We start from the raw sequence: 23,565 nt of genomic DNA, 5'->3' as shown, positions 1-23,565 counted from the left end.
ATGTCTCTAATACTCCAGAAGCTCTGCTGCATGTTATTGTACACTAATGCTTTGGTAATTTGATCAAATCATTTTAAATTAAAAACAGTTTGGCTTTTAAAGGTTATGTGCACTTCTAATCTTCTTTCTTGCAAAAGGACTGTCCAGTCCACAGAAGCAGGCTCTTCTCTAGGTTCCAACATTTCTAGGGAGTGTTTTTTTCCAAATGTCAAGAAACCAAGCAACACTCAGGATATAATTTGTTTTTATAGCCAACAGCCGTTTTGCACTAATGAGTTTAAGCACATACTTTTTCAGTCTGCTATATCTTGAAGATATACAGTATAAACAAATCACACTGAGGCCATTCAGTAATTCACTCACCTCTCAGAAGAGAGAGAGAGAGAGAGAGAGAGAGAGAGAGAGAGAGAGATAGAAAGAGAGAGAGAGAGAGAGAGAGAGAGAGAGAGAGAGAGAGAGAGAGAGAGATACACAGGTACAGGTACAGGTCATGAAATTAGAATTATTTTGTGTGTGTGTGTGTGTGTGTATATATATATATATAAAATATGGGGGTTTGGGTGAAGGGAAATGGAAAGAAAATCATATTTTATGTCCATTAAAATATTATCAACTTGACCAGAAATACAGTGTAGATATTGTTAATGTTGTAAAAGACGATTTTAGCTTGAAACGTCGCATTTTTCATGGAATATCTACATAGAGGACCATTATCAGCAGCCATTACTCCTGTGTTCCAATGGCACTTTGTGTATGCTAATTCAAGTTTATCATTTTAAAAGGTTGACTGATCATTGGAAAACCATTTTGCAATTATGTCAGCACAGCTGAAAACCTTATTATTATTATTATTATGTTAGCAGACACAATAAAACTACCTTTCAGTTACCAGAAAACATATAATAAAAGTGATGAGGTATTCTAGCTGCCTCCATGCTTAAACAAAATGTCACACGAAAGGTTGTTCTCTAAACAGAGATTTTTCATAGGCTTTTCATGTTGGACCTGCAGAAAGTTTTAGACTACTGTTGCTCTTGTAAAAGGGAGAAACCTCTGCCAGAAAGCAACTCTCATCTCACCAGCATATCACTACATAATTGACCTCTTTTTAGAGTGATAGTCACAGCCCAAGGCAAAGGTCACCGATAACAGGACATTTGCAGAAGTTTGTTGTTGGGTCTGTTGCTCCTGGGTGATCCGAAAAAATAACCAGGTCAGAATAAAATGTGTTGTATGTGTTGGACATGTTGGTCGTGTTGGATGTTGATCAGGGCCTCATTCTCTTGTCCTGGTAGCAGGTTAGGTGTCTGCAGGCTTTATTGTGATTGTCCCTGATTGAGTGATCAGTGTGAGAGGAAGCAAAAGTACTTGACAAGATGTGCAGTGAATGACACATCCCCACTCGTTGACTCTCTGGAATCTGCTTGTGAGTTCCTACATTGAGGCTATATTAGGATCCACAAATGTGATGGGGGAAGTTCTCTCATCCCACTAAAGGGAGCTATGATAACTCCAAATCGTTATTATAGGATACCCTTTTGTACTTTTAGAATAAAAGAGTGTAGTGTAATCTTTTATTTACGGAGATAAGATGGTAAATTATGTACTACATTTGGTAAGGGGTAAATGATACAATAGATTAGGTAAATTATATAGTAACCTTTATATGTTTTTGAGTGTTGTAGTTTTATATGCTGTTTTCTTGTCAACTATCATCCTGCTTCTCATATAATAGTGTTAGATAAATTATTTAATAATGAAGTAAATAAATGAAAGTATTGTTAATCCTATAAGGAATTGAGAGGTGTAATGTTTTCATGTGAATGTGTGAGGAAAATTAGAAAATCAGAAAACTGTTTTGGTGTTGTCATCACCTAATGACACAAAACATTTTTTTTTCGTAAATTCACTGAAGATCTAGCTATTTAAATTGTTATTTTACTGAATAAGTGCAGTATCTGGGTTTCTTGAAATAATAAACACAGACCTGACCTGTTATACTACAACTTTAGTGGGGGTTAAGAGAAGGATGTAACAATGGGTTTTAGCCAAATCGAGAGAAAAACCCAGATGTGTTTAAGGTGGACGTGTCTGCATGTGACTTGGACACACGGTTGATTACGCAAGGTAGCATGGACGTGAAATTCTGGGACGCCGGACAGAATATAAATCCTGAGTTGACAGAACTCTGATAACAGCCCATTGACTGGTCCCTGTTACGAGGGAAATCAGCCTTCCTTTCACGAGGGAAATCAGCCTTCCTGTCACGAGGGAAATCAGCCTTCCTGTCATGAGGAAATCAGCCTTCCTTTCACGAGGGAAATCAGCCTTCCTGTCACGAGGGAAATCAGCCTTCCTGTCATGAGGAAATCAGCCTTCCTTTCACGAGGGAAATCAGCCTTCCTTTCACGAGGGAAATCAGCCTTCCTGTCACGAGGGAAATCAGCCTTCCTGTCATGAGGAAATCAGCCTTCCTTTCACGAGGGAAATCAGCCTTCTTTTCACGAGGGAAATCAGCCTTCCTTTCACGAGGGAAATCAGCCTTCCGGTCACGAGGGAAATCAGCCTTCCTGTCACGAGGGAAATCAGCCTTCCTGTCACGAGGGAAATCAGCCTTCCTTTCACGAGGGAAATCAGCCTTCCTGTTACGAGCCTCCACTCTAAACCCTCCACTCCACCCTCAGCCCCATACTCAACCCACAACCCTCCACTCCCTCCTCTGCCCTCCACCCTCAGCCCTCCACACACCCCTCTGTACTCCACTCCACCCTTGGCCCTCCATTTGCACCTCCCTGATTTGCCCAAAAGGTAAGGGAGTGCAGTGCATCCAGGGTGTAGGTGGTTAGTTAGACCTTCCAGGGAGCCTTTCCAGGGAATGTTCGAAGATGCATGTGTTCACCATATCTAATCCTTGTTTTAAATTGTACAGATTGGCCTGAGTACAATGTTGATTATTATTATTCCTGAAATAATATATTGTGAATTAACATTTACAAAGCATGTTTTGCCAATTGTTATATTATAAAGCTGTGCCAATAAAGTGGCTTCTATCCAATAAATAATGTTAGGCAGTTTGATGGAAAGATAAAGCTTAAGGACACACACACACACACACTCACACACACACACACACACACACACACACACACACACACACACACACTCACACACACACACAAACTCACACACACACACTCACACAATGCAACTTACCATGCACTGTGTGTTCCCAAGGGACCAGTTGTCATGGAAGATCGCGTAGAGCACCAGAGGATATGGGTAGAACGCCACTACCAGGTCAGCAAATGCCAGGCTTACCACAAACATATTACCTAAAGGAGGGGAGGGAGCAGAGAGCGGTAAGAGCCAAGCTCAACCTGAACACATTATTAAGAGGAGGGAGGGAGCAGAGGGAAGTAAGAGCCAAGTTCACAATGAACATATTACCTAGAAGAGCGAAGGGAGCAGAGAGATGTAAGAGCCAAGCTCAACGTGAACACATTATTAAGAGGAGGGAGGGAGCAGAGAGATGTAAGAGCCAAGCTCAACGTGAACACATTATTAAGAGGAGGGAGGGAGCAGAGAGATGTAAGAGCCAAGCTCAACGTGAACACATTATTAAGAGGAGGGAGGGAGCAGAGAGATGTAAGAGCCAAGCTCAACGTGAACACATTAGGAAGTACAGATTGAATCACATGAGACTAAAGATCCCTGGTGTCAAACTTGACCAAACCCCCCAGTCTGTCCAAGTTCCAGTTTTCCACTACATATTCACTAATCAAGACTTTCTTGGGGACCCAGATCAAGGTCAAGGAGCTAGACCGCTCTGTCTGAGGAGGTCACCAGATTGTCTTTGAACAGGCTAAAAGCGATTCACTGTATTGGACTCCAAACTTTGGAAAAGGGAAGACTGGGCTTTGTAAAACGTTCAATTGTCGTGTAAAAGGCGTAAATTCAGATGGGCCTGAGAAATGTGATGCCTAACAGAAAAAGAAGACGCAGTGTGAGCCCTATGCAACATCTTTTAACACTAGAACCGCCAAATGCCTACGCCAATTGCCGTTTGAGTTTGTAATTAAAATAAAACTAATTAAAATTTTGAAAGGAACGCCCTCCTCCTTCCATGACTTTTCCTAAATAGGCATATTACATTGTTCCATTGTCAGAATTCTAATCTGACGAACAGAAAAGTATTTAGAGACCAAATGGTACCCAAATGGTACCCAGGCAGTAATCACCCCTCACTGAATGCATGACGTCAATGGATGAATGCATGATACTCTTGGATGAATGAAAACTTAATTAGTCTATAATTGAAACATAATACAAATGATATAGGCTCCTATCGTCTCTCTTTGAATTTTCTCTGCTTATTTTACTGAAGCCAAATGTATTAGGCTAAATAATTATTCACAATATGAAATTCCGACCATATCTTCTTTTTTTCTACTAACCCCTCTCGGTTTTTTGATAACTTAGAATATTTTTCAGTAGGTGACATGAAGACATAAGACAATAATCTAGGTGACTAGAGATGCATTGGTGTTGAAATCAACCTGACAGCCCCACTACACCCCACGGGAGAAACCTACAAAGACGCGCCGTTCACAGCCTATTCATTTCAGACCTCGTCTTTATCTAATAACTTTTTGATGTCACTTATAGAAAAATATTATATGCCGGTAATCTATGACACTAGAGCCATGCATTGGCATAGACATTTTTTGTCGTTTTTTTAGTATGATGAGACCTTCAATACAAACACATTCTTGTAATTCATCAACCATTTAAAACAAATTCTGCAATTCATTATGTTTTAGATTCCTATATAGTTTGATGACTACCTAGTAGATGAACTGATGCTCTGGCTGGATGGTGATGCTGTGGAGGAGAATGTCCATGCTAATAGGGACAATTCGTATGCTAATGACGCCAAACGGCGTTCTGCTCTGGCGGTTATAGGGGGTAAAAAGTTCTGCTGGTTCTAGTGTTAAGAACCAATTGCAAATTTTTTGCTTGACTGGATTTAAGAGTTAACCTGTACTTAAAAGAATTTAGGTGTGGGATTTCTTGTTTTTCCTTGTTTGATGTTTCAGGTAGTGTGTATTTCTTTATTTTCATTTACAGTTCTAGTTTCAAATAGCTATGCCTGTTTATGCCACTAATGGTTTCACCTGTTTACTCCACACCTGTGTGTTCAGCACTCAGTTTCTTTCTGAGGTATTGTATGACTTGTAGTAGATGACTTCTAGTAGAATCACTGATTTATTTCAATGGAGTTCACGAGAGACAAAGATGACAGGTGAAAAGACTATTAGATTAGGTTATGTAGGCCACTGTCCCCGACTCCATTATATATACAATATACAGTGTAAAAATATACAATTAACATATTTAAGTCTCTAACACTATAAATAAATGAACATGAAGATGCTGGGTGAGAGCAAGCAGCATATCCAAATAGCCTACAGCTGAAGGAAGTCGAGAGAGGGGGATAAAGGATGTGGCGTCAAGGCAAGGATGGAGAAAGAACAACACAACAAGGCTGTAATATATACAGCTCTGACACGTTTTCAATGCAAGTCAAATGAACAAGAACATAGCGTAACAACAAAAATAGACAACAGTAATATTGACTGTGATTAATTACAAAGCTTGATGAGTGTTTTTATATTTTTATGTGATTCAAACATAGTTTTGATGCCCAATGGCAAAAAAAATTCTGGTGGCTCAGACATAATGAAGAGGGAATGATATGCTCTGTATGCTAGAAGCATTGTGGAGCCAATGTGTTTTGGGGCTTAGGAAAACAGCCATGCAGAAACTATAGGCTGGATGCACTTAAATCCAATTAAATGTCTACTTGTCCTAGACAGGCAGAGGATAATAAAAAAAAAGGAGGGTAAAAACCTAATTTTGAGCTAATTTGCTTAATTTGTCTAATTTTTTCGAAGTAATCTACTTAAAAGGATATACAGTGGGGAGAACAAGTATTTGATACACTGCCGATGTTGCAGGTTTTCCTACTTACAAAGCATGTAGAGGTCTGTAATTTCTTTCAAAAATCCAGAAAATCTCATTGTATGATTTTAAATACTTAATTTGCATTTTATTGCATGACATAAGTATTTGATCACCTACCAACCAGTAAGAATTCTGGCTCTCACAGACCTGTTAGTTTTTCTTTAAGAAGCGCTCCTGTTCTCCACTCATTACCTGTATTAACTGCACCTGTTTTAACTCGTTACCTGTATAAAAGACACCTGTCCACACACTCAATCAAACAGACTCCAACCTCCCCACAATGGCCAAGACCAGAGAGCTGTGTAAGGACATCAGGGATAAAATTGTAGACCTGCACAAGGCTGGGATGGGCTACAGGGCAATAGGCAAGCATCTTGGTGAGAAGGCAATAAAATACATATTAATTACTTAAAAATCATACAATGAAATTACAGACTTCTACATGCTTTGTAAGTAGGAAAACCTGCAAAATCATCAGTGTATCAAATACTTGTTCTCCCCACTGTAGATTTTACCCTACATTTAAAAGGATTCAGGAGTGAATCCCCATTTAAAGGATTCAGGAGTTAATCCCCATTTAAAGGATTCAGGAGTTAATCCACATTTAAAGGATTCAGGAGTTAATCCCCATTTAAAGGATTCAGGAGTTAATCCACCCTTAAAGGATTCAGGAGTTAATCCACATTTAAAGGATTCAGGAGTTAATCCACCCTTAAAGGATTCAGGTTTTAATCCACCTTTAAAGGATTCAGGTGTTAATCCACCTTTAAAGGATTCAGGTGTTAATCCACCCTTAAAGGATTCAGGAGTTAATACACTCTAAAAGGATTCAGGTGTTAATCCACATTTAAAAGGATTTAGGTGTTAATCTACATATAAAAGGAATTAACAGTTAACCTACAATTCAAAATAAATTAATAGTAATCCTACAATTAAATGGGAATAAATTGTTAACCTACATTTAAAAGGATTTAGGAGTTATTCATTTGAATTTCACTGTTTTTGTAATACACCAACAAAGCTGGCAGGAGTTCTCTAAAAGAAAGTCTCAATATCCTGTTCTCACTCCTGTCTTCTCTTGCTCTCATCCTCTTTCACTTTCTTTTAGTTGCTTTCCCGCTTTATGTGGGAATACATTATGTCTCTACCTCTGTTGTAATGTATTTTTTGATGAGAAACACTGTGTTGCAATCAGATGAGAACACTAAGCCATGATGAAACTGGTTTCTGTGATTGGTTAACAGTCTGATTGTGCTTATGCACATGTGTCCCAGTAATGAAACCCTGTAACAGTGTGATCACTGCACACGTGTCCCAGTAATGAAACCCTGTAACAGTGTGATCACTGCACATGTGTCCCAGTAATGAAACCCTGTAACTGTGTGATCACTGCACATGTGTCCCAGTAATGAAACCCTGTAACAGTGTGATCACTGCACATGTGTCCCAGTAATGAAACCCTGTAACAGTGTGATCACTGCACATGTGTCCCAGTAATGAAACCCTGTAACAGTGTGATCACTGCACATGTGTCCCAGTAATGAAACCCTGTAACAGTGTGATCACTGCACATGTGTCCCAGTAATGAAACCCTGTAACAGTGTGATCACTGCCCCTGTGAAGTTGTGTCCATCTGTGTACCACTTCCTGCTGTGTAATTTAATGCTATTTTGCCTATTCCACACCACATTGTGTTTTGATTGTCTATATGTTTAACAGTTCTATTGTGGTACCACGTGTGTCCAACGCGAGTCTGCCCCATAATATAAAAAGTGTTGCTTCAATGGCTGAATTATTTCCAGAGGTATTTGGTGCTATGGAAAACGCTATGCGAAAGCTCTACCTTAATCTTATGTGACCCTTTCTTCCCCCTTCAGCCATTTCACTTCATCAAAGTGAAAGGATTTAAAATGAGTACTGAGAGCAAGCTTCAGAATAATCCCTGCTATTTTATTCTAAAAGTTTGAAAGCATTTCCTTGAAAATCTGAGAGGACCTATTGTACCGGGAGGCACATACATAATAGAAACGACACAGGCCCCAGCCAGCATCTTTAATATTTTCCTATTAACATCATGTTAATGTAGTATTGATATCTGGAGTAATTACAGTGTATAATTACCATCCAGTAATCTTAATTGCCTAGCCCATAATATGACCCTCCTATTGTCTTAGACCCCCAGTAACCCTTAGACCCCCAGTAACCCTTAGACACCCCAGTAACCCTTAGACACCCCAGTACCGCCTGTCCCCCCTCCAGTAACCTCTTCCTCCAGTAACCCTTAGACACCCCAGTACCGCCTGTCCCCCCTCCAGTAACCTCTTCCTCCAGTAACCCGTCCCCCTCCAGTAACCTCTTCCTTCAGTAACCGGTCCCCCTCCAGTAACCTCTTCCTGCAGTAACCTCTTTTTCCAGTAACCTCTTCCTGCAGTAACCTTTTTTTCCAGTAACCTCTTCCTGCAGTAACCTCTTTTTCCAGTAACCTCTTCCTGCAGTAACCTCTTTTTCCAGTAACCTCTTCCTGCAGTAACCTCTTCCTGCAGTAACCTCTTTGTCCAGTAACGCCTGTCCCCCTCCAGTAATCTCTTACTGTCTCCCCAGTAACCCGTGTCCCCAGAAAACCCCTGTGTTACCCCGATAACCGCTGTGTCCCCTGATAACCCCTGTGTTACCCCGGCAACCCCTGTGTTACCCCAGTAACCCCATGATTTCCTGCCTTCACACCGAGGTCATGTGATAATCCTTGCTCCTAGCATATCATAGGGCTTGTTCAGATCCAGTTAGATCAGTTCAGCACAAAGAGTCAAGGAAAAGACTACAGTAATGTCTGTAGTTCTCAAACCTTTTGAGCTACAAATAAGGATCTTACAAGTCTCGGGAACACGTTGGTTTTACAGCCAGAGATGCACACAAATTCACTGTTTTGTTGACAAAAAAAAACAATGCTGGTATTCAACAGTTGGGGCCACAAATGTATAAATACATTGTTCAGGCTCAGTTTAACTCTAAAATCTTTGTTGACTTTGCCGTTGGATGATGTCCAGCTAAAATATCGATCAAAGGTACTGTTGTGTTTGGAAGCCCACCCCTTCAGAGGTACTGTTGTGTTTGGAAGCCCACCCCTTCAGAGGTACTGTTGTGTTTGGAAGCCCACTCCTTCAGAGGTACTGTTGTGTTTGGAAGCCCACTCCTTCAGAGGTACTGTTGTGTTTGGAAGCCCACCCCTTCAGAGGTACTGTTGTGTTTGGAAGCCCACCCCTTCAGAGGCCAGTTAGGGTGCTGACTGTTCTCCTGAAATAAATAAAATAATCATGTAACCACTGACTGGTGGGTTTACTCTGGTTCTCTTCATCTGTTATTACCTTTCATATGCAGATCTGGAACCATTCAGTGTGAGAACTATGAAATAATATAGGAAATCAGGAAGGGGCAAATACATCTTCATGGTAATGTATATACTGTAACCATATACATACCAAAGTTCGCTGATGTTTACATACCCAGATGACATACACTCACCTAAAGGATTATTAGGAACACCTGTTCAATTTCTCATTAATGCAATTATCTAATCAACCAATCACATGGCAGTTGCTTCAATGCATTTAGGGGTGTGGTCCTGGTCAAGACAATCTCCTGAACTCCAAATGTCAGAATGGGAAAGAAAGGTGATTTAAGCAATTTTGAGCATGGCATGGTTGTTGGTGCCAGACGGGCCGGTCTGAGTATTTCACTTTCTGCTCAGTTACTGGGATTTTCATGCACAACCATTTCTAGGGTTTACAAAGAATGGTGTGAAAAGGGAAAAACATCCAGTATGCGGCAGTCCTGTGGGCGAAATTGCCTTGTTGATGCTAGAAGTCAGAGGAGAATGGGCCGACTGATTCAAGCTGATAGAAGGGCAACTTTGACTGAAATAACCACTTGTTACAACCGAGGTATGCAGCAAAGCATTTGTGAAGTCACAACACGCACAACCTTGAGGCGGATGGGCTACAACAGCAGAAGACCCCACCGGGTACCACTCATCTCCACTACAAATAGGAAAAAGAGGCTACAATTTGCACGAGCTCACCAAAATTGGACAGTTGAAGACTGGAAGAATGTTGCCTGGTCTAATGAGTCTCGATTTCTGTTGAGACATTCAGACGTTAGAGTCAGAATTTGGCGTAAACAGAATGAGAACATGGATCCATCATGCCTTGTTACCACTGTGCAGGCTAGTGGTGGTGGTGTAATGGTGTGGGGGATGTTTTCTTGGCACACTTTGGGCCCCTTAGTGCCAATAGGGCATTGTTTTAATGCCACGGCCTACCTGAGCATTGTTTCTGACCATGTCCATCCCTTTATGACCACCATGTACCCATCCTCTGATGGCTACTTCCAGCAGGATAATGCACCATGTCATAAAGCTCGAATCATTTCAAATTGGTTTCTTGAACATGACAATGAGTTCACTGTACTGAAATGGCTCCCACAGTCACCAGATCTCAACCCAATAGAGCATCTGGGATGTGGTGGAACGGGAGCTTCGTGCCCTGGATGTGCATCCCACAAATCTCCATCAACTGCAAGATGCTATCCTATCAATATGGGCCAACATTTCTAAAGAATGCTTTCAGCACCTTGTTGAATCAATGCCACGTAGAATTAAGGCAGTTCTGAAGGCGAAAGGGGGTCAAACACAGTATTAGTATGGTGTTCCTAATAATCCTTAAGGTGAGTGTATTTTCCCCAAACCCTCCCTGAAATCCTAAACTCACAGCACTGTGTCAGCACTGTGCTTGTATCATTAACCCACAGGTTGTTGACAAACAGGAATCCCAACCTGGAGATTCTCATTGAATCAGTGGGGTGAGAATCAAGTTTGTTTAGGGAATGAACAGGAACAAGTGTAAGGGACCATTTATTATCAACATTCATCAACATTGGATTCCAATTAAAACAGAACAACACGTCCCAGTTCGTATTGTGGCCCCCGTGGAATGAGTTTCATATGTTTGATCTAATGACAAAACAAAGGTAATGAGCAACAGAAGAGAGATGGGGGGTCGTCTATGCTCCTCACAGAGAGGAAGATCCTGATCTTGGAATCAAACTCATTGACTCCATATCCTCCTTCTCCCCTGCCCTCCCCTCTCATCCTCTCTCCTCTCCTCCCCTCTCATCCTCACTCTCTACCATCCTCCCCTCTCATCCTTCCTCTCTCCTCTCCTCCCCTCTCATCCTCACTCTCTACCATCCTCCCCTCTCATCCTTCCTCTCTCCTCTCCTCTCCTCCCCTCTTATCCTCACTCTCTACCATCCTCCCCTCTCATCCTTCCTCTCTCCTCTCCTCCCCTCTCATCCTCACTCTCTACCATCCTCCCCTCTCATCCTTCCTCTCTCCTCTCCTCTCCTCCCCTCTCATCCTCACTCTCTACCATCCTCCCCTCTCATCCTTCCTCTCTCCTCTCCTCCCCTCTTATCCTCACTCTCTACCATCCTCCCCTCTCATCCTTCCTCTCTCCTCTCCTCCCCTCTTATCCTCACTCTCTACCATCCTCCCCTCTCATCCTTCCTCTCTCCTCTCCTCCCCTCTCATCCTCACTCTCTATCATCCGCCCGTTTGACATTTAATTATTTGAGTAGATGTTGTTAGCCAGAGTGATTTAATGGATCAATTTGGGATAAGTGCCTTGCTCAAGAGCACATCTAACATGTGGCACATCAGTGGGTCGAGGATATATACTCGAAAATCTTCACTTAATGGCTGAACTAACAACGAGGCTAACTGCAGTGGACGGGTGAAAGGATGTGAGACCTTCAACTCAGTCTGAGCCCCTGTTGCTGGGTGTCTGCATGACACATGGTCTGTTTTATCCCATAAGACAGAAAGAAAGACTCTTCCTTCAACGAGACAGTTCTGTGTCACACAGGCTCTTTGCTATGCACAAGCTGACTTATCTCACATCTATCCACTGTCCTCTCCCGCTCTTTCTGTCTCTGTCCATCTCTCACTCCCTCTCACTCCCTCTCACTCCTCTCACCCGCTCCGTCTGTGTGTCACTCTCTGTGGTGGTTTGCAGAACTGTTGGTGGGCAGAAATTGAAGCCCTCACATCATATACTGTAACTGAGTTATCATTAAAAGCATACACAACTCCACTTAAACCATATGATAGCTAATTTCTCCAACCTAACTGTGACGTAAATGTAAAGAAATACATTCCACTAGTGCCTCAGAGCCCACTCAACACACACACACACAGGAACACACACGGACACACATGCACACACACACAGACACGCACAATAAATCAGCGTCTGTGATGAAGGCACTTGAAGGCAACGGAACATTATTTATAAACACTGTGACAGCGCTTTCAAGTTGTCAGTGCATCTTTGTAATGTTTGGGTGTCCAGGGAATCAGGTAATAAAAGTCATTTGACTCAGGCCATTTCATTCTAAAAAGATTTTTCTTTGGAAAGAGGTTACTGGAATGTTTTACTGAGGTAGCCGACCAAATCCAGCATTGCTTTTTATTTGATGATTTTTTTTTTATTATTCTTTCAAATCTCAACATGATTATTTAAATAAATTCAGTCTCCCGGCTTCCTGCGGCTGTGTCTGGAGCACAGGGGAGTGCAGCCAGACATGAACAACCGAAAAACAACAGAACCCAACCAGGCTTTTCACCGGTATCAGAAGAACAGAACCCAACCCGGCTTTTCACCAGTATCAGAAGAACAGAACCCAACCCGGCTTTTCACCAGTATCAGAAGAACAGAACCCAACCGGCTTTTCTCCGGTATCAGAAGAACCGAACCCCTCCGGGCTTTTCGCCGGTATCAGAAGAACCCAACCCAACTGGGCTTTTCGCCGGTATCAGAAGAACAGAACCCAACTGGGCTTTTCACCGGTATCAGAAGAACAGAACCCATAGCCAAATACTGTGTGACCTATATGATCTGTTGTCAAGAAAACAGCGAGCCTCCGCTCGCTCTTAGAGTAAGACATTACTGAGTGTTTGGTCATGTGACTAAGCGTGGCATGAGATACAAAAGCAGCACATTCCAGCAGCAACTCCAGCTTACGACTCAAATGTCGAAGGTCTGGAAAACAAACTATGGTGCAGGCCAGTAAGGCCAGTAAGACCACAGAAAAGTCAAAAGAAACAGGCTAGTTATTTGAAACAGGCTAGTTATTTAAAATAGGCTAGTTATGTAAAATAGCCTTCCTTACAAAATTTGTTTCAACGTTTGTTAGGCAATGGGGACAACATATACAGTGGATATATAAAGTCTACACACCCCTGTTAAAATGGCAGGTTTATGTGATGTAAAAGAATGAGACAAAGATAAATAATGTCTGAACATTTATGGTGTTCCTAATAATCCTTTAGGTGAGTGTATAGTGCTTATGGTTGTGACCATAATGCTATGGTCTATGTTGATCTCGTCACTCCAAATTACAGTGTGCCAGAAGCTGTGAGGCATGTCAAGGTGTTGTCGGGCATATTTTAATCAGGCTTTTTTGTGGCATTGGCGCAGTAATGGCTTCTTTCTGGCAACTCGACCATGCAGCTCATTTTTGTTCAAGTATCGTCATATTGTGCTCCTTGAAACAACCACACCGTCTTTTTCCAGAGCAGCCTGTATTTCTCCTGAGGTTACCGGTGGTGTTTTCTTTGTATCCTGAATTGGTATCAAGATCCCCAAATTTCCACTTCTTAATAAGTGATTGAGCAGTACTGACTGGCATTTACAATTCTTTTGATATCTTTTGATATCCTTTTCCATCTTTATGAAGTTCCATGATCTTGTTACACAGGTCTTTTGACAGTTCTTTTCTGCTCCCCATGGCTCAGTATCTAGCCTGCTCAGTGCATCCATGTTAGAGCTAACAAACTCATTGACTATTTATACACAGACACTAATTGCTGTTTAAAAAGCCACAGGTCTGGGAAATTCACCTTTAATTGCCTTTAACTGGTGTGTCACCTTGTGTGTCTGTAACAAGGCCAAACATTCAAGGGTATGTAAACTTTTGATCAGGGCAATTTGGGTGATTTCTGTTATCATTAGGATTTAAAAAAGAGCCAAACAACTATGTACTAATAAATGGCTTCATATGATCACTATCTCTTAAAATCAATGCCAAAGTTTCACAATTTCTGCCAGGGTATGCAAACTTATGAGCACAACTGTATAAACTGTAAAACGTTTTTTTTCTGTATAAAGTTTTTCTTCTTTGAAAGAAAAAAAAAACTTTTGTTGTCCATTAAGACAAAACTTAAGGCAGAAAGACCCATGAACAACTGAAAACAGCTGAAGTAAAGGCCTTGCAAAGCATCTCAAATGAGGAAACCCAGCGTTTGTTGACGTCCATGCATTCCAGAATTGCCTGCAAAGGATACTCAACAAAGTATTAAAAATGAGCATTTTATTTATGATTGCGTTAATTTGTCCAATTACATTTGAGTCCCTGAAATAATGGGATAGTGTATGAAAATGGTTGCAATTCCTAAACGTTTCATACAAAATGTTTGTTCAACCCCTTGAATTTAAGCTGAATGTCTGCACTTCAATTGCATCTCGGTTGTTTCATTTCAAATCCATTGTGGTGGCGTACAGAGACAAAATTATGAAAGTTGTGTCAGTGTCCAAATATTTCCAGACTCAACTGTATTTCCGGTAGCTGTTCTATATGGCCGAAATTCTGGAATTCTAACGGCCATATTGGACGTCAAAAATAGTATAGTGTAAACTTTGAACCCAAAAGAACTGGCAGGGATGGAGAACAGTACTTCAAGAGGTCAGAGTTTACAACACCTATTGAGTCTCTCACAACACAGCCTGTTAACAAACCCACTGCCAATGTCTGCTCCTCCCTCTTGTTCTCCTCTCACTCTGTGTCTCTCTCTCAATTCAACAATTGAAATTAGACTTCTTTATTGGCACATTAAGCAAGCATTCATAAAAAATAGGCCCATCCTTGTTTTGCAAAGTGCAACCAGATTGTCTGCCAAACGCAGACATATTTTCGCCCAGAAGGTTGAGACCAGGCACTGTGAGAAGCTGTACCCGTCTCACTCCCCGGCCCTGGGTGAAGCTGTAACCGTCTCACTCCCCGGCCCTGAGGGAAGCTGTACCCGTCTCACTCCCAGGCCCTGAGGGAAGCTGTACCCGTCTCACTCCCCAGCCCTGAGGGAAGCTGTACCCGTCTCACTCCCAGGCCCTGAGGGAAGCTGTACCCGTCTCACTCCCCAGCCCTGAGGGAAGCTGTACCCGTCTCACTCCCCGGCCCTGAGGGAAGCTGTATCCCTGTCTCACCCCCCGGCCCTGAGGGAAGCTGTACCCGTCTCACTCCCCGGCCCTGAGGGAAGCTGTACCCGTCTCACTCCCCGGCCCTGAGGGAAGCTGTACCCGTCTCACTCCCCGGCCCTGAGGGAAGCTGTACCCGTCTCACTCCCCGGCCCTGAGGGAAGCTGTACCCGTCTCACTCCCCGGCCCTGAGGGAAGCTGCATCCCTGTCTCACCCCTCGTCCCTGAGGGAAGCTGCATCCCTGTCTCACCCCTCGTCCCTGAGGGAAGCTGCATCCCTGTCTCACCCCTCGTCCCTGAGGGAAGCTGCATCCCTGTCTCACCCCTCGTCCCTGAGGGAAGCTGCATCCCTGTCTCACCCCTCGTCCCTGAGCAACTTATGCTTAGGATACAATGTTGTGTGTGTGTGTGTGTGTGTGTGTGTGTGTGTGCATGGTGTGCACGTGTGCTTGTGTTTGTGTATATATATATCTTAACATCCATTAACATCAAACTAATCAGAAATACAGCGTAGACATTGTTAATGTTATAAATAACTATTGTAGCTGGAAACAGCTGATTTTTAATGGAATATCTACATAGGCTTACAGAGGCCCATTATCAGTAACCATCAGTCTTGTGTTCCAATGGCATGTTGTGTCAAGCACTCCTCCAGCATCATTTAATTTGGCCTGCGCCTCACAAATTTTCATCTTTGTGATCCGAACACCTCAAACTTAGATTTGTCTTTCCATAATACTTTCTTCCAATCTTCCTCTGTCCAGTGTTTGTGTTCTTTTGCCCCTATTAATCTTTAATTTTTATTGACCAGCCTGAGATATGGGTTTGCAACTCTACCTAGAATACCTTCCCTGTTGACATTGAGACTGGTGTATTGTGGGTACTATTTAATTAAGCTGGCAGTTGAGGACCTGTGAGGCGTCTGTTTCTCAAACTAGACACTCTAATGTATTTGTCCTCTCAGTTGTGTACTGGGGCCTCCCACTCCTCCTTCTATTCTGGTTAGAGACAGTTTGTGCTGTTCTGTGAAGGGAGTACTACCCAGCGTTGTACAAGATCTTCAGTTTCTGGGCAATTTCTCGCATGGAATAGCCTTCATTTTCCAGAACAAGAATAGACTGAAAAGTTTCACTAAAGAAGTTGTTTGTTTCAGGCCATTTTGAGCCTGTAATCGAACCTGGAATTGCTGATGTACCAGATATTCAACTAGTCTAAAGGACAGATTTATCGCTTCTTTAATCAGCACAAGAGTTTTCAGGTGTGCTAACATAATTGCAAAATAGTATTCAAATGATCAATCAGCCTTAAAAATGATTAACTTGGATTAGCAACCACAATGTGCCATTGGAACACAGGACTGGTGGTTGCTTGTAATGGGCCTCAGATCTTCTCAACAAATTGACAACTACTGTAGAATGCCAAAGGTCTGCAGGGCTGTAATTACTGCTGTAATTAATAATGGATTCTTTGACAAAAGCACAGTTTGAAAGACAACATTTCTTATTCTTTTCATGCATGTTTTAAATGTTAAAACATTTAATCATATGTGAAATGTTCCAAACACATGGGAAACGCTGGACACACCGTGCACAACATTATAATTTCAAATGTTTTCCTGTAATTCCACTGATTGCTGAGGCTGGGAAACAGTTTATTCTGGAAGTTTAGCAGGGATTGGCCAATTATGACCTAGGTTTCTACACGACCTTCCATCCAGTCAGAACTTTTATTTATTAGATTAGAGATTTAATCTGTCTTACTCTCTCACCTCCCTTACTCTACCTCGCTTTACATCGCTCTACCCTCCGTCCCTACATCGCTCTACCCTCCGTCCCTACATCGCTCTACACTCCATCCCTATATCGCTCTACCCTCCGTCCCTACATCGCTCTACCCTCCGTCCCTACATCGCTCTACACTCCATCCCTATATCGCTCTACCCTCCGTCCCTACATCGCTCTACCCTCCATCACTCTACCTACATCACTCTACACTCCATCCCTACATCGCTCTACACTCCATCCCTACATCGCTCTACACTCCATCCCTACATCGCTCTACACTCCGTCACTCTACCCTACATCGCTCTACACTCCATCCCTACATCGCTCTACACTCCATCCCCACATCGCTCTACACTCCATCCCTATATCGCTCTACACTTCGTCCCTACATCGCTCTACACTCCATCCCTACATCGCTCTACACTCCATCCCTACATCGCTCTACACTCCATCCCTACATCCCTCTACACTCCATCCCTACATCGCTCTACACTCCGTCCCTACATCGCTCTACCCTCCATCCCTCTATCACTCTACCTTGATCCACCGCTCCATTCTTCTATCCCTACACCCCCCTCCGCTGGTTCTCAGTTGTATAATCGTGTCTATATTATCACAGAGGATGTCTAATGGGGAGAAGAAGAGCAAAGAAGGGGATTAGATAAACAGAATAAACAAATCCTGTGTGGGTTGTGTATCTTTGTGTTTGTGTGAAGTTTGTGTGCGCGTGTGTGTGTTTTGTTTTAAAAAAGTGTGTTCCTGTATGTGTGTATACATGTGTGTAAGTCTTGGGTTCTATGTGTGCATATGCTTGCATTTGTATTCAGGTGTTACACTAGTTAATAGTCTTTAGCAGCTTTGGTTTCTTATTCCCCTCTCATCCTTTCTCAATAAGCCTCTTAAAATCCTCCCTCATTTGTACCCAAGTCTATCCTCCCAGGCAAAGATTATCACGCTGATGTGGTTCTGCTGGCTCACACACTAGTTAGTGAGAGAGCGAGAGAGCAAGAGAAAGAGCAAAAAACCAATTTCACCAACCCAAAATTAAGAAAGGCCTCGACTATGTACAGAGTTATTAAGCATGGCCCTGAAAGGCCACCACAAGCAAATCTGACTCCCAAAATAATACAGGCTATGTGCACAAGAACCCAGTAAAAGTCCTGCAAAGACATTGCTAATGAAATGACGATTTAATTAAGAAAGGTTTTTGATATTTGACTTATAATATATATGTTTATGAAACCTCTGTGTACAAAGGTTATATTATTTATACTTTTTCTCTTGCTTTGCCCATTTAAACAACTGCTTCCCATGCCAATAAAGTCATTTGGATTGAGAGTGTGGACCACAGAGAAAAAGAGAAGACACCACCATCATTGCCCTTATCTAGCCATCCCCATCCATGAATCTCTACCAGATAGAAACATCTAGCCATTCCCATTCTCCTCACTTCACCTCCTCACTCCTCCTCTCCCCTCTCCTCATCTCCCTTCTCCTTCGAGCCCTAAGCACAGATCTGTGTTTTAATTTGTGTGTCAGATGAGATGAGGCCCACTGGGTCAAAGTGTGTTTCATTCCTTGTCTTGTCTGTTGTAGTAGAAGAGGGATTCATTTAATGGTCCACAGCCCGGGTCTGTACCCAGGTCTCACATGGCAGAAAACAATGTCTTAACCAGTACACTCCCTCTCAGGCCGAGGCTGACACTGATGTAGAAGTCACAGGCTATCTCATCACCAGCACATGAGTCAGATTAATGTCTGACACACACACACACACACACACACACACACACTCCAGGCAGCAACAAACACCTATTCAGAGAAGCAGTTGTAATGTCAGTTTGATGACAGTGGGGGATTAGTGTCAAGACATCGTCCAACGCGTGGGAAGCATGATGTTCTTTTTCTGTCTCACAGTTGACGTTTTATAATGATATTCTGTGTTTTAATTATGTTGTGAAGCTTAAAGGGAAGGTTCACCCAAATAACAGGTTTCATATACATATTGTTTTTACCAGTAAGCAGTCTGTGGACAAAGCTTGACAGCAATCCTTGTTTCAGTTTCCTGTGATCAAGTGGTAACATTTTACACATTGCATGTCGGACATTTCACATCCTCGGAAAGTATCCACCTGAAGCAACATGTTATTGGGCTCATTTCTGGAGAAATATAGAAAATCTTTTCAAACGCTAACTTTGCTTTTTTGTAAAAAGTAAAGTTAAATAACTTTGGATGGGTTTCTCCCCATAACATGATAACCAAATTCCCCAAGCCTGGTGTAATAAAACGAAAAGTAATTAATTAGTTAAAACATTAATAAATAATGAAATATTCTGAGTGTTACTCATCCTGTAAACTCATGCCACAGTTTTATTTCTAAATGTGACATTTGACAAGTGTTGGATGTTTTATTTTCATGCTTGGAATAATACTAATAGAGATAAATGTTTATAACCGAAAGACAATGACCAGAGCTTATTTATGATGTAAAGTATACATAAATTGCTCATCATTTCAGTGAAGTCATGGGATGAGGAATTCTCGAACAGGATACCTTCTTAAGTACAGAAAAGAGTTCTTGCAGCATGGCGCGAAGTGTTGCTAGGCACAGATCTCTACCTGAGTACAGACACCTTCACCCTTATATAGAAAGACAAGAGATTAGGAAACAAAGTAATATAGAGGTATGTAGACTGCTTATTGGGAAATAAGCAGTCAACATACCCCTGGATGCTAATGCTAAACTAGCAATGAAATAACTGCAGGCTGCCATTAGCAAACAGCAGACAGAACACCCAGATGGTGTTTTGGTGATTGCAGGGGACTTCAATCATTCAAATTAAAAAAATGGTTTTGTCGCCCCGCCAGAGGAGACGATACACTAGACCATGTGTACACAAACATTCCGGAGGCTTACAAAGCCATTCCCCAATCTGACCATCTTTCACAATTCCTACTACCCAAGTATTAACCCTTCATTAAACAGGTGAAACCCTCCGTGAGGACAGTCAAAGTGTGGCCAGAAGGGTCAGACTCACTTCTACAGCAGCAGTTTCAACACACAGACTGGAGTCTGTTCGCCACTCAAGCCACCCTTGAATCCCATACAGACTTTGAAACATATGCTTCCTCCGTTCTGGATTACATCAAAATCTCCAGCAACAATGTCACCACCCATAACCTAATTAAGATCTTCCCCAACCAGAAGCCTTGGATGAACAGAGAGGTCTGACAACTGTCAAAGGCCCGTGGCGTTACGTTCAGATCCGGTGATGTGGAGGCCTACAGCTCATCCAGGACCAACCTGAAAAGGGGCATCAAGGTGGTTAAAAATGACCACAAACTGAGGATTGAGGAGCACTTCAACAACAACTCAGATCCTCAACATATGTGGGAGGACATCCAAGCCATCACTGACTACCGGCCAAAGAACCCTAACTGCGATATCTCCTTCACCGACCAGTTAAACAGGTTCAACGGACGCTTCAACAGGAAAAAAAAAGAGACAACCATTAAAGCTGAACTCCCAACTCCCCCCACCCCTCAGACTATCCACCATAGAAGTGTGGTCTGCACTGAGCAGGGTGAATGCACGCAAGGCTGCTGGTCCTGATGGCGTCCCCGGGCGTGTGCTCAGAGCACAGCTGGACGAGGTCTTCACTGACATTTTCAACCAGTCACTGGCCCGGGCGGTTGTCCCAACGTGCTTAAAGACCACAACCATTGTAGCAGTGCTGAAGCAGTCGACCGCGTCCAGCCTGAATGACTTTTGACCTGTCGCACTCACCCCCAGGATCATAATGTTTCATGAGGAAAAACTGTACACAGTTCCAACACCATCGTCAAATACACAGGCGACACCATGGTGGTAGGCCTGATTACTGACGACACGTCAGCCTGCAGGGAAGAGGTCTGGCGGCGTGGTGCACTGACAACAACCTGGCCCTCAATGCTTAGGAAACCAAGGAACTCTTTGTGGATTACAGGAAGTCTAAAAGCTGCAGCCATGCCCCAGTCCTCATTGAGGGGACTGAGGTGGAGCGTGTGTCCAGCTTCACATTCCTGGGTGCCCACATCTCTGAGGACCTCTCCTGTACCCTGAAGACATCAGCCCTGGTCAAAAAGGTGCAGCAGCGCGTGTACTTTTTGAGGAGGCTGAAGAAGGCCAGCCTGTCATCCAAGATCCTTGTGAACTTTTACCACTGCCCAAGTGAGAGCATTCTGACAAACGGCGCCACAGTGTGGTTTAGCAGCAGCTCTGTAGCCAACCGGAAGGCCCTGCAACGGGTGGTGAAATCTGCCCAGCACATCACTGGTGCCCAACTTCCTGCCATCACAGACCTCCAGCACATCACTGGTGCCCAACTTCCTGCCATCACAGACCTCCAGCACATCACTGGTGCCCAACTTCCTGCCATCACAGACCTCCAGCACATCACTGGTGCCCAACTTCCTGCCATCACAGACCTCCAGCACATCACTGGTGCCCAACTTCCTGCCATCACAGACCTCCAGCACACCACTGGTGCCCAACTTCCTGCCATCACAGACCTCCAGCACATCACTGGTGCCCAACTTCCTGCCATCACAGACCTCCAGCACAAACCACTTCTGGTTATCTACATAGGCCCAAAATGTTGAGCAGCTGAAATCCTATATTAAGCAAGAATGGGAAAACATTTCACTTTAAAAATGTTTTCACATTTTACGCAGCGTCCCAACTTTTTAGGAAATAGGGTTGTGTTTCCTTTTATCCTACATCTGAAATTTCCCATTTTCCTGCCATAAGATATCCCATTTTGCTTGTCACATATTAAAATTAGAAAGACAAATCTTAAAGTTAACTATGTGGGTTCCAGTTTTGACACATAGCACATAAAGTACCAGTTTATTTGATAAACTATTTGACGTTTCACTTAACAGCTGCACTCAACAACTCTAGCAAAATTGGGCACATTGTTGTGTAGCTAGCCCACCGACGTGGAACGTTGAAGAATTAAAGTGCAGGATATACAGTGGGGAGAAAGTATTTGATACACTGCTGATTTTGCAGGTTTTCCTACTTACAAAGCATGTAGAAGTCTGTCATTTATATCATAGTTACTCTTCAACTGTGAGTGACAGAATCTAAAACAAAAATCCAGAAAATCACATTGTATGATTTTTAAGTAATTCATTAGCATTTTATTGCATGACATAAGTATTTGATACATCAGAAAAGCAGAACTTAATATTTGGTACAGAAACCTTTGTTTGCAATTACAGAGATCATATGTTTCCTGTAGTTCTTGACCAGGTTTTCACACACTGCAGCAGGGATTTTGGCCCACTCCTCCATACAGACCTTCTCCAGATCCTTCAGGTTTTGGGGATGTCACTGGGCAAAACGGACTTTCAGCTCCCTCCAAAGATTTTCTATTGGGTTCAGGTCTGAACACTGGCTAGGCCACTCCAGGACCTTGAGATGCTTCTTACGGAGCCACTCCTTAGTTGCCCTGGCTGTGTGTTTCGGGTCGTTGTCATGCTGGAAGACCCAGCCACGACCCATCTTCAATGCTCTTACTGAGGGAAGGAGGTTGTGGGCCAAGATCTCGCGATACATGGCCCCATCCATCCTCTCAATACGGTGCAGTCGTCCTGTCCCCTTTGCAGAAAAGTATCCCCAAAGAATGATGTTTCCACCTCCATGCTTCACAGTTGGGATGGTCTTCTTGGTGTTGTACTAATCCTTCTTCTTCTTCCAAACACGGCGAGTGGAGTTTAGACCAAAAAGCTAAATTTGTATCTCATCAGACCACATGACCTTCTCCCATTCCTCCTCTGGATCATCCAGATGGTCATTGGCAAACTTCAGACGGGCCTGGACATGCGCTGGCTTGAGCAGGGGGACCTTGTGTGCGCTGCAGGATTTTAATCCATGACGGCGTGGTGTGTTTCTAATAATTGCGCCAACAGTTGTTGCCTTCTCACCAAGATGCTTTCCTATTGTCCTGTAGCCCATTCCAGCCTTGTGCAGGTCTACAATTTTATCCCTGATGTCCTTACACAGCTCTCTGGTCTTGGCCATTGTGGAGAGGTTGGAGTCTGTTTGATTGACTGTGTGGACAGGTGTCCTTTATACAGGTAACGAGTTCGAACAGGTGCAGTTAATACAGGTAATGAGTGGAGAAAAGGAGGGCTTCCTAAAGAAAAACTAACATGTCTGTGAGAACCGGAATTCGTACTGGCTGGTAGGTGATCAAATACTTATTTCATGCAATAAAATACAAATTAATTATTTAAAAATCATACTATGTGATTTTCTGCATTTTTGTTCAGTCTCTCACAGTTGAAGTGTACCTATGATAAACATTACGGACCTCTACATGCTTTGTAAGTAGGAAAACCTGCAAAATCGGCAGTGTATCAAATATTTGTTCTCCCCACTGTAGATCTAAAAGTAATCTCACTG

At 42.8% G+C, this 23,565-nt stretch overlaps 1 protein-coding gene across 2 annotated transcripts in view; it reads right to left on the bottom strand.

The window, feature by feature from the left end:
* mtnr1bb (melatonin receptor 1Bb) overlaps window positions 1-23,565 on the bottom strand; it is a 41,512-nt gene that overhangs the window by 9,614 nt on the left and 8,333 nt on the right. For both annotated transcript variants that reach the window (XM_020045299.2, XM_020045300.2), the window contains one exon: window positions 3,214-3,332. In XM_020045299.2, coding sequence (XP_019900858.1) covers window positions 3,214-3,332 — 119 coding nt within the window. The remainder of the gene's footprint in view (window positions 1-3,213; window positions 3,333-23,565) is intronic.

Source organism: Esox lucius, chromosome 7 (genome assembly GCF_011004845.1).
Source record: "Esox lucius isolate fEsoLuc1 chromosome 7, fEsoLuc1.pri, whole genome shotgun sequence".
Lineage (NCBI taxonomy): Eukaryota > Metazoa > Chordata > Actinopteri > Esociformes > Esocidae > Esox > Esox lucius.
The sequence above is the reverse complement of the archived record's forward strand: the minus strand, read 5'-3'. Positions and strand labels throughout refer to the sequence as shown.